Source organism: Aquarana catesbeiana, linkage group LG03 (assembly GCF_042186555.1).
Source record: "Aquarana catesbeiana isolate 2022-GZ linkage group LG03, ASM4218655v1, whole genome shotgun sequence".
In the NCBI taxonomy this organism is placed as follows: domain Eukaryota; kingdom Metazoa; phylum Chordata; class Amphibia; order Anura; family Ranidae; genus Aquarana; species Aquarana catesbeiana.
In genome coordinates this window covers 628,011,856-628,024,168 of record NC_133326.1, presented here as the reverse complement: position 1 = coordinate 628,024,168, position 12,313 = coordinate 628,011,856, and the positions used below count along the sequence as shown (strand labels likewise).

Genomic DNA, 12,313 nt, shown 5'->3' with positions numbered 1-12,313 from the left:
GGTTGTGGGGATGAGGCCCTTGTCCCCATCAACATGGGGACATCCTCCCCATGTTGAGGGCATGTGGCCTGGTACGGTTCAGGAGGGGGGGCGCTCTCTCAACCCCCCCTCTTTTCCTGCGGCCTGCCAGGTTTGCGTGCTCGGCTAAGGGTCTGGTATGGATTTTGTGGGGGACCCCACGCCTTTTTTTTTTTTTTTTTTTTTTAAATTTGGCGCGGGGTTCCCCTTAATATCCATACCAGACCCGAAGGGCCTGGTATAGAATTTGGGGGGACTAGTATAGAATTTGGGGGGACCCCCAGGCTTTTTTTTTTTTTTTTTAATTATGGTTCGGGGTTCCCCTTAATGTTCATACCAGACCCAAAGGGCCCTGGTAATGCACTGTGGGGGGAATCCCAGGCCATTTTTTTCAATGACTCTTATGAATATTGCAAAGACCCGACAATTTATTATAGCTGCCGGCGCTACAGTTAGTACTTTCAAATGACTTTCTTTTCCTTTAGAAATGTAATTTTGTTCTCGGACTGTTGTAAACATGCGCCACTTTACAGGCATACTATAGACACCCCCCCAGGTACGAAATTTAAAGGAATATTTCACTTTTATTGTTTCACTTTAATCATTAAAATCACTGCTCCCAAAAAAACGGCCGATTTTAAAACTTTTTTTTGCATTGATACATGTCCCCTGGGGCAGGACCCAGGTCCCCAAACACTTTTTATGACAATAGCTTGCATATTAACCTTTAAAATTAGCACTTTTGATTTCTCCCATAGACTTTTAAAGGGTGTTCTGCGGCTTTCGAATTTGCTGCGAACACCCCAAATTGTTCGTTATTCGCTGAACAGCCAATGTTCGAGTCGAACTCCTGTTCGACCCGAACAGACAGCCCATCCCTAGTCAGTCCTGCTGAGATACTACTATGTATATCTCACAGGAAAAATCCAAGAGAAATAATCAACTGCTGGACTGGGCGACGGGCTGGACACTAAGATCCAGTGGTCTCCCCAGTCTGGCCAGCAAGCGCATGCAGACAGCAGCTACGCGCTGTCAGCCGCGACATAGCCCCACTGGACAGGGGCTGACCCTGCGAGTTAAACGTCTTGCAAGGTGGCATATGACGAGCGGTAAGTAAGGGACCCCCTCCTCTCCTTCTCTGGTGTAGTGTGGGGCGCGGGTACTCCCTGGGGTGGTCGGTCCCTCTGGGGTTCTCCTCCACATCTCCCCCCCTCCCTTTTCCCAGGTGAGACCCAGGCCTAGGTGCTTCGGAACTCTGTCCACCCCCCACCTTTCCCCTCCAGGGTTGTCACTATGGGGGGGTACACCTTGGCACCTGCTGTATGGTCGGGTGGGTGACAAGAATCTGCAGATCCCCCTGCGACTACCCTCCGCTAATTTAGGGCACGGTTTTGCGGCCTACTGAGCACTCGCGGCAGGCGGCCAAAAATTTAGGCCGTGGCTTTTGTGGGCGGCGAGGCTGAAGCTTTCCGTTGCGGGCCCCCGCCCTCCTTCCTCAGCTCTAGCCCGGTCCGCATGGCCACGTTGGACACCTTCTTCGAGGGGGGCGGCGCTGTGGGGGCTCTGAGTGCGACCCTCTTTTGGGGGGGTTGTTTGAGTGGGCCCTCCTTTGGTGCCCCTGAGTAGGTGCCCCCCTGTGAGGGGCCTTAGTGGCTTCCCCCTGTGAGGGGCCTCAGCCAATGCCCCCCCCCCCTGTGTGGGGCCTCAGCAGTGCCCCCCCCCTGTGTGGGGCCTCAGCAGTGCCCCCCCCCCCGTGTGGGGCCTCAGCAGTGCCCCCCCCCGTGTGGGGCCTCAGCAGTGCCATCCCCGTGTGGGGCCTCAGCAGTGCCCCCCCCCTGTGTGGGGCCTCAGCAGTCGTCCCCCCCCCCCCTGTGTGGGGCCTCAGCAGTGCCCCCCCCTGTGTGGGGCCTCAGCAGTGCCCCCCCCCTGTGTGGGGCCTCAGCAGTGCCCCCCCCCCCGTGTGGGGCCTCAGCAGTGCCCCCCCCCCCCGTGTGGGGCCTCAGCAGTGCCTCCCCCCCCCGTGTGGGGCCTCAGCAGTGCCCCCCCCCCGTGTGGGGCCTCAGCAGTGCCCCCCCCCCCCGTGTGGGGCCTCAGCAGTGCCCCCCCCCCATGAGGGGCCTCAGCAATATCACAGGAGGGAAGTGTACATGTCTTCCACAGTCTAAAATGGGGAAAAGGGCCTCGTAATGAATGCGGCCCTTCTTCTCGGCACACAATGGACCTGGTCTGGCGAGCCAAGAGCGGGGCTCCCTAGACCCACGGTCAATGCCCTTTCAGCATGAAGGCATGCCCTTACCTATGTCCTAGTGTTCTGGCCTTGAACCAGGTTTTTTTTTTTTTTTTTCTCCCAATTGGCGTGTGTCACCAGACTGTTGGCAGTTCTCCTTGGGGCTGTGCAAGCCCTGTTGCTTTAGGGTGTGCTTGTCCCGGTTCCAGTGGGTACAGAATGTCAGAATGGAGTCCATCCGCACGGTGGTGGCGTCCCTTCATCATGGGGACTTTCGGGCTTCTCTCGACATGATTGATACTGAGTACGCACTCCAATATGTGCCCAACACGTCCTCCATTTTACTGTAGGAAAAGAGCATTTTCAGCTCGTGTTTGACTTTTGGTCTCGTCTCAACCCCTCGCGTACTCAAAGGTGTTCGCCCCAGTTCTGGCATGGTTACGTCAGCGGGGGATTGCAGTCCTGGGCTGCTTGGACGATCTTCTGTGAGCAGAGTCCTCAGCTACCCTGAGGGGCAATGTAGCGCGCTATACAGGTCTCCGTTTTCAGTTGGATTCTATACTACCTGAAGTCTGCTCCGGCTCCTTCCAGAAAATTGGATTATCTGGGCCTGACCCTGGATTCATCTCTGGCCAGAGTGTTTTTTTCCTCTGGATAAACTGCAGAAGGTGCATGCTGCGTTTCAACTACTGTTGTCTCACAGGTGGGCCATACTGCGGTCCTGTATGTGGGTGTGGGCCTGATGGTATCTACCTTTTGAGGCGGTTCCATTTGCGCAGTTCCATACAAGCTTCTTTCAAGTGAGATCCTGGCGTAAAGTGCCCGAGGTTTCAGATTTGGCTGAGCCAGAAAACCGGGGGATCCCTGGTCTCTCCGGGATTTCGGCAGGGCACATCCTTTCTCCCCTTGTATTGGACGGTGATCACCACAAATGCCAGTCTCTCCAGGTGGGGAGGTGTCCTGGGACTGGTTTCTGCTCAGGGTCATTGGATGCTGGAGGAATCTGGACTGCTGATCAATATTCTGGGACTTCAAGCGATCAGAACAGATTCAGTCGGATGATGCCACGGCGGTGGTCTATGTCAATCACCAGGGCAGAGCGAAGAGTGTTGGCAGCCCTGACAGTAGCCAGCATCCTCCAGTGGGCAGAACGCCCTGTTCCGGCCCTCTCCGCCGTATGCATTCTAGGAGTGGAAAAATGGCAGGCAGTTGCCTCAGTCGGCTAGTGTTGGTCCACGGAGTGGTCACTTCACCAGGACGTTTCATCTGATATGTATCCAATGGGGCACTCCCAAGGTAGACCTGTTGGCAATCCCGGCTTAACGGAACGGTACTGAGGTTTCTGGCAAGGTCACGGGATACTGCAGAAGCTCCGGTGGCCCCGTGGGGCCGTATAGTCGGATCTACGCCTCACCTCCTCTCAAAATTCTGCCGCAGCTTTTGCGCAGGATCGAGGGTGAAGGGTTTCCGTTCATTCTAGTAGGCCCAGATGGTCTTGTCGGTCTTGGTACGCTGACCTGGTGCGTGTGGTCGCTGACGTCCCTTGGCGACTGCCTCTCAGGGAGGTTCTACTGTCCCAAGGGCCGATCTTCCCTCCTTCAGTCGCTGGTTTTGAAGGCCCGGCCTTTATGAGCCAGGTGCAGAAGTTAACGATGCTGCTGAAGGCTAGGAAGCCTTCCACCGGACATGGATAGCATACATATCCTGGCGTGAGGCGCTTGCCATTTACCCTCGTTCTTTCTCGGTAGCTCAGATTTCGACCTTCCTTCACAGGGGATTGTTCAGAAGAACTTGGCCTTGAGTACCATCAAGGGCTAGGTGTCAGCCTTGGTGGTTTTCTTCGGTGTCCCCTGGTCTCGTACAACCCCTGGCAAAAATTATGGAATCACCAGTCCCTGAGGATGTTCCTTCAGTTGTTTATTGTTTTAGAAAAAAAGCAGATGACAGACATGGCCAAAAACTAAAGGCATTTCAAATGGCAACTTTCTGGCTTTAAGAAACACTAAAAGAAATCAAGAAAAATAATTGTCGTGGCCAGTAACAGTTAGATTTATAGAACAAGCACAGGGAATAAATTATGGAATCACTCAATTCTGAGGAAAAAATTATGGAATCACCCTGTAAATTTGCATTACAAACATTAACACCTGCATCAGATTAAATCTGCTTGTTAGTATGTAGGTAAAGAGGGTAAATCATCACGCAGTGTTGCACAAGATGTTGGTTGTTCAGTCGGCTGTGTCTAAAACATGGACCAAATACAAACAACATGGGAAGGTGGTTAGAGGCAAGCATACTGGTAGACCAAGGAAGACATCAAAGCGTCAAGACAGAAAACTTAAAGCAATATGCCTTGAAAACAGAAAATGTACAACAAACCAACAAATGTGGAACAAATGGGAGGAAACTGGAGTCAACATCTGTGACCGAACTGGAAATGGGATTTACATACAGAAAAGCTAAAAGAAAGCCATCTCTAACACCTAAACACAAAAAACAAGGTTACAATGGGCTAAGGAAAGGCAATCGTGGACTGTGGATGATTGGATGAAAGTCATATTCAGTGATGAATCTCGAATCTGCATTGGGCAAGGTGATGATGCTTTAACTTTTGTTTGGTGCCATTCCAATGAGATTTATGCAGATGACCGTCTGAAGAAAACATGCAAATTTCCACAGTCAATTATGATATGGGGCTGCATGTCAGGTAAAGGCACTGGGCAGATGGTTGTCATTAAATCTTCAATAAATGCACAGGTTTACATTGAAATTTTGGACACTTTTCTTATCCCATCTATTGAAAGGATGTTTGGGTATGATGAAATCATTTATCAAGATAATGCATCTTGCCATAGAGCAAAAACTGTGAAAAAATTCCTTGAAGAAAGACACATCAGGTCAATGTCATGGCCTGCAAACAGTCCGGATCTCAGTCCAATTGAAAATCTGTGGTGGAAGTTAAAAAAAAAATGGTCCATGACAAGGCTCCAACCTGCAAAGATGATTTGGCAACAGCAATCAGAGAAGTCTGGAGCCAGATTGATGAAGAGTACTGTTTATCACTCATTAAGTCAATGCCTCAGAGACTGCAAGCAGTTATAAAAGCCAGAGGTGGTGCAACAAAGTACTAGTGATGTGTTGGAGTGTTATTTTGTTTGTTTGTTTTTCATGATTCCATATTTTCTTCCTCAGAACTGAGTGATTCCATCATTTATTCCCTGTGCTTGTTCTATAAATCTAACTGTTACTGGCCACGACAATTATTTTTCTTGATTTCTTTTAGTGTTTCTTAAAGCCAGAAAGTTGCCATTTGAAATGCCTTAAGTTTTTGGCCATGTCTGTGATTTGCTTTTTTTCTACAACAATAAACAACTGAAGGAACATCCTCAGGGACTGGTGATTCCATAATTTTTGCCAGGGGTTGTACTCCCTGGTGCATACTCTTTAATCAAGGGGATTGACATCTGCCTCCACCAGTGCAGTCACTACTTCTACCGCCGTGGGATCTACTCTGGATCCGTTCGGTTCTACAGGAGCCTCCTGTTGGAAATTATTCGGGAGGTTCCTCTGCTTGCTCTGTCCCAGAAGGTGGCTTTTTTGGTTGCTATCACCTCTGCTCGCAGAATGTCGGAACTGTAGGCATTACCATGTCATACTTCTTACCTGGTGTTCACCCAAAGATGAAGTGTTTCTTTGCCCTTGTCTGTGGTTCCCTCCTCTGATTCCTTTTGACTTAGGATGTTGTATTGCCTTCCCTGTGTCCCAGGTCAAAATGTCCTAAGGGATTTACCTTGCATGCTCTGGATGTGTTCAGGCGATTTGGGTATATTTGGCAGTCACAGGGCCTTTTCGGAGATCAGACTCACTGTTTGTGAACGCGGACGGGTCAAAAAGGGAGCTGTCTGCTTCTGTGACCTTTCTAGATGGATCAGACAGACGATGACTCTGGTCTATTCCATCAGTGGTTGGGTTCCTCCTTTCCCCATTACGGCGCATTCTACTTGGCTGCTTGTTGCTTCTTGGGCCTTCCATCATCAGGCATCAGCTGCAGTGGTTTGCAAGAGGGCCACTTGGTCGTCGGTGTACACTTTTACAAAATTCTACAACGTGGATGTGCTGGCATCTGGGGAAGCTTCTTTTGGCCGCAAGGTGTTGCAGGCTGCTGTTTAGTGGGTCTATTCCCTCTTGAAGGGGTATTGTTCAGGTTGGGCTTCAGTTTGTTTCTGTGAGCTCCTGTTACCTGGTTGGTTCTTGTGTTAGCCTTGGGATTTTTTGTTTTTCCCACCCCTCATGTTTGGCACAGGGTTTCTGGTGCCAGGAGGCAGGTGGGGTTCCTGATCATGTGACCACTGCGATTGGGGGTCACATGATCGGAAAGCTCCAGGAGCTGTCCATTACCCGTGGATAACTGTGCCCAGATTTGTTTACCTTCTGGTACGCATATATAAGGCCACTCAGCGTTGGGGTCCACCTGCCAAGAGGCTGCATATATGCATACCGCTGGCATGAAGAGGTTAATGTATTCCCTGCATTAAGGTAAAAAATATTTTAAAGCATTCTGTCCTCCTCCTTCCTTTTGGGAAGAGAAGAGATCCAGCACTGTGCACAGCTGCATCTCTTCTCCCCTCACTTCCTCTTCACACAAGGACTCTAGCAGCAGCAGGAGCCATTGGCTCCTGATGCTGTCAATTAAACACAGTGAGGAGGAAGCAGGGAACAGGGCTAAGTGCCCGCTGTGTGTCTGTCTGTCTGTGTCTATGGAGCATGGCTTTCTATGGGTGTAGACTGTACACACAGAAGAGGAGAAGCCAAGATGGCGAACGGGGACCCCACAAGAAGAGGTTTAGGGCTGTATAACATGTTTGTTACTAAAAGTAAAAATATTTTTTAATAAAATGTTAAAGTCATGCAGTTATCATTAGAATAGGAGATTAGGTGAAATCATCCAACACCTGAAGAAATAGCCAATCTGCTCCCTTATGTGGGAAAATTGAAAGGGATACCCTTATGTTCAACCTTGTTCAGAGAACATATGGTGTGTTTAGATAAACGGGCCCCCTGAATTAAAGCGGTAGTGAAGTTTGTAAAATAAAAAAATCGCCCTGCAAGGCAATGTCATATTTACATACTAGCACATTATGAAAGACTTGCCTTTAAAATGAAGCCCTCCGGGGGCGCATTGTCACCGCTAACAGGGCTTCCAGGAGTCACGGTTTAAAGGACAGACTTCTGAAAGACCGGCGTACCGTGACGTCACCTGCTGCTGCTCTGTGGAATATCTCCTAATTGGTGCACATTTAGGAGATATTCATTTTACCTACAAATGAGCTTTATTATAAGCTTACCCGTAAATAAAAATGTCAGACACAACTTTTCTACCACTTTAAAATAAGCTAGCTACTGTCTGGCTGTTTTAGTAAACGCTGTATATACGTATGTCTTTCAGGATCTGTTTTTAGATTTTAGTTTGTGCAGTTATCAATGAAATCTTGTAACACATTGTCCTTTTCATTGTAGGAACATTCGTTCTTGCGTCAATACGAGACACAAGAGGTAGATGTAGCCTCATGGTTCCAGGATGTCATGGCTCGGACAGAGTCACCAAGGAGCAGCACTCTCCTCAGTCCTCAGAATCTTCCTTTCTTCGGCAGGTAGCATTTGGCAAGGGAGGGGGAGGACATACCCCTCCCCAACATTATCTGCAGATGCGGCTTTCAGACTCAAAAGTGGATAATCGTGTATTACGTGGTGTATGGGGAGGGCGGGAGGGGGGCTTCTTCTGAACATTTCTCCTTGCAAGGGGAGGTCAACTCCCACTCCCTCACCATTCTTCTTTTGGAGATATTTCATTATCCTTCACATGTGATCCCGATACTGCATAATTCCCTTATTGTTACGAGAGATTGTCAATCAGCACATTACTGCCCTCCTCTAACTAGGACTCTGCATCAGAGTTGGAGATGTCCATCAGACTTTATGGTTACTGTAGACCTGAATATACTACATCTTGTATGCAAGTTGTCCTACACCAAGTTCTATTAACTGTGTACTGTTAGCTCTGTTCAGTCTTGTGGTAGCACCATCATGGTTCACAATGGAGACTGTATTTCATTTTCAACATTCTTAGAGTGTTATAATAAGTCACACTATAGTCGGCTTGTTTCTTGTACACTTTAATTGAATACCTCCGGCACATATTGTCACTGACGTCTTGATGGGGAGGGCAGCCTTGTGATCAGAAAGAGGTTTCAAGAGAATTACCACAAAGTTTTAGACAACACACAATGAATCAACAAGAAGATGAATTTGACTTTACCAATCAAGTTCTCACTTATTTTCTGTAGCTGCGGCTACTGTCAGGGACTTGAATCCATGGTCAGTGCTCTAAAACAAGTTATTTGTCCTTGAATGCATCGATAAGAAACACTAGAGCTTAGTTCCATCACCAGGACTTTTTGATTTCTCCTCCAGCATTGTTCAAATGATTGTCTAAATGGCACCTTAGAATCCAAGCTTTGGAGCATGGTCACAAAACTCGGCAGGGAGTCTCCAGAGATCTGTCCCGTGGTGGGAACGACATGTTGCTGGACTTATCGGAGACATCTACCTAAGGTGATGTTAGGATCTAGTCAAGCTGACTCCTTGGTGCTTCCACCACACAGACTACAATGGAGGTAGAGGAACTGCTTTCACAAAGGTCCTCTGCTGGCTCAGGATGAAGTGGAAGAACCACCCAAGGCTTGGCACACGGTGAGGGAGTGGGAGGAAGCTTAAGACTGAAAACCCATGAAGAATGGGACTTCTCTGGAACTCCAGTGAGTTGGTGACAGTGGTATGTTGTTGGACATTTGGGCGTTTTTTATATGCTGCCCTTAGAGATGGTAGATGGGAGGTTTGCATGTGAAAAAGAGAGGGGCAGGAGCAACTTGGTTCCTGCCAGGAGGAGCTTTTTAAGTGCATGTGGAAGTGAGATGAGTCCAGAAGGGTGTATGTATGTTTGAAGAGGAGTTTCTAGGAGAACGTATCTGCAATTCATTGCTCTTCTCTGAAGCAGTCAAGCGATGCTCTGCCTGTCTTCAGAATTCTTTATAAATGGGTCTATAGATGCAGTTTTAATGCATTATCCGTTAATTAAACGTTAATGATGTGACTGCCCCCTTTCTCTATAAGGGTGGAGCCAGGAGTGGTTCAATGTGTGGGAGGGGTTTAATATGACTGTACCAAAGCTACATGGTGAAATGGGGGGTGGGGGGCTGCTGGGGGATTTCCCACCGGTTTTAATGTCTGTAATGATATATTCTGCGGTGTAGCAGGCACTCTGCTATTCCGCATTGTAGTGTGGGTGTGTGTATGTGTGTTTGCTTGATCCTCTCTTTCTATCCCCACCACTTTATCCTCTATTCCCCCCATCCTGCTTCCGTATATCCTCTTTACTATTCCTGTTGCATGTGTCCAGCTGGCTTTTCTGTGGGTAAAGCCATGTTTGAAATAAACTCTGCTACAACACTCTGTGCACTTTGGGTTTGATGATTTTTTTTTTTTTTTTTTTTTTTAACTCTTTCAGCTGCTATAATTTTTTTACTGTTTTGTTTACTACTCCTCTTTGGAGTAGTCACTTTAATGGTGACAGTAAGGCTACTTTCACACTGAGGCGGGTGGGCGCCGGCAGTAAAGCGGTGCTATTTTTAGCACCTCTTTACCATTGTTTTAGCGGTGCTATTCGGCCGCTAGCGGGACGGTTTTAACCCTTTTTCGGCTGCTAGCAGGGGTTAAAACCACCCGCAAAGCGCCGCTGCCCCCATTGTTTTCAATGGAAAGGGGCGCTTTAGGAGCGGTGAATACACCGCTCCTGTAGCACTGCAAAGATACGGCTTGCAGGACTTTTTTTTTCCCGTCCTGCAAGTGCACCACTCCAATGTGAAAGCCCTCGGGTTTTCACATTGGAGTGAATTGAGCGGCTCTTTCAGGGCGCTTTGCAGGCGCTATTTTTAGCGCTATAGCACCTCAGTGTGAAAGTAGCCTATTACTCTACAAGTTGTGCTGAGAAAGCTACTGAAGGAATCCAAAAGCGTTCCAACTGAATCAGAGTATAGCACAGTAAAGCTATCTTAGAAGATATTCATGTCTCATTTCATCACATATTCAAAAAATAAAGAATGGTTCTTCATTTCAGGACAGTGTGAGGAGCCATTCAAGGCATTTTACAGTGCCTTGAAAAAGTATTCTTACCCCTTTTTAAATTTTTCACATTTTGTCATGTTACAACTAAAAAACATAAATGTATTTTATTGGGTTTTTATGTGATAGACCAACACAAAGTGGCACATAATTGTGAAGTGGAAGGAAAATGATTTTCAAAATAGTTTACAAATATCTGAAAAGTGTGGTGTGCATTTGTATTCAGCCCCCCTAGTCAATACTTTTGTAGAACCACCTTTCACTGCAATTACAGCTGCAAGTCTTTTTGGGGATGTCTCTACCAGCTTTGCACATCTAAAGTGAAATTTGTGCCCATTCTTCTTTGCAAAATAGCTCAATCTCTGTCAGATTGGATGGAGAGTGTTTGTGAACAGCAATTTTCATGTCTTGCCACAGATTCTCACTTGGATTTAGGTCTGGACTTTGGGCCATTCTCACACATGAATATGCTTTGATCTAAACCATTCCATTGTAGCTCTGGCTGTATGTTTAGGGTCGTTGTCCTGCTGGAAGGTGAACCTCCGCCCCAATCTACAAGTCTTTTGCTGGCTTTAACAGGTTTCCCATCCAGCTTCCCTGTCCCTGCTGAAAAAAACATCCCCACAACATGGTGCTGCCACCACCATGTTTCACGGTGGGGATGTTGTGTTCAGGGTGATGTGCAGTGTAAGTTTTCCGCCACACATAGCGTATTGCTTTTAAGCAAAAAAGTACATTTTTGGTCTCATCTGACCAGAGAACCTTCTTCCACATGTTTGTTTTGTCCCCCACATGGCTTCTCACAAACTGCAAACTGGACTTCTTATGGCTTTCTTTGAACAATGGTTTTCTTCTTTCCACTCTTCCATAAAGGCCAGATTTGTGGAATGCACCACTAATAGTTGTCATGTGGACAGATTCTCCCACCTGAGCTGTGGATTTCTGCAGCACTTCCAGAGTTACCATGGGCCTCTTGGCTTCTTCTCTGATTAATGCTCTCCTTGCCCAGCTTGTCAGTTTAGGTGGACGTCCATATCTTGGTAGGTTTGCAGTTGTGCCATGTTCAATCCATCATCTGAAAATGGAAAGAACAGTGCTCCGTGAGATGTTCAAAGCTTGGGAGATTTGTAAACATTTTGAAAACCACTTCTCATTTTTCTTCCACTTCACAGTTATGTGCCACTTTGTGTTGGTCTATCACATAAAATCCCAATAAAATACATTTTACGTTTTTGGTTGTAACATGACAAAAAAAATGTGGAAATGAGGGGGGTAGGAATACTTTTTCAAGGCATTGTATGTCCCATCTGCCATATATGCAGCTGTAACCTCAGGTGTATAGCGCAGATATAGCCTAATGATAGAGCCATTTGTTCCGCATTACTGCATACAGCTGATGTGGCCTTTGTTAGTGTATGGAATCCATGACTTCTATAGACCAAGACTTGGGAATCACTTATTTTTGGGATTTGTGATAGTATGAGACAATAATGTACAGCCTCGAAGAAAGAGGGGACTGAAACTGTTAAAACACATTGTATATCTAGCCAAAATTGTTTTTTTTTCTTCTTAATTTTACATCACAAGACACACAGGACTATATATTCATGACTACTTGGATTGTGTAGCTACCTTCAGGTGCATGGACACTGACTAAAAAAAAACAGGACCAGACATGAAATATGAACAAAGCATATCCCTCAGTGTGTCTCAGTTAAGGGCTCATGTACACTGCAGCTCAAAAAAACTGCTTTTACAGGTATTTGAGCTTTTATTTCTCTGCCTAAAAACTTGAAGGAGCTTGTGCTTTTTTTTTTTTTGCTCTTTTTCATGTTTTTTTTTTTTTTTTTTTTTTTTTTTTTTGAGCTTTTTGGAGTGTAAGCATTTTTT

At 46.9% G+C, this 12,313-nt stretch overlaps 1 protein-coding gene across 2 annotated transcripts in view; it reads left to right on the top strand.

Annotated features, from left to right (window-relative positions):
- The window catches only part of MAP2K7 (mitogen-activated protein kinase kinase 7), a 73,689-nt gene extending 63,938 nt beyond the window's left edge, over nt 1-9,751 (top strand). For both annotated transcript variants that reach the window (XM_073622429.1, XM_073622431.1), the window contains one exon: nt 7,763-9,751. In XM_073622429.1, the coding sequence (XP_073478530.1) occupies nt 7,763-7,900 (138 nt within the window). In that variant the 3' untranslated portion in view covers nt 7,901-9,751. The remainder of the gene's footprint in view (nt 1-7,762) is intronic.
- The last annotated feature ends 2,562 nt before the right edge of the window (nt 9,752-12,313 follow it).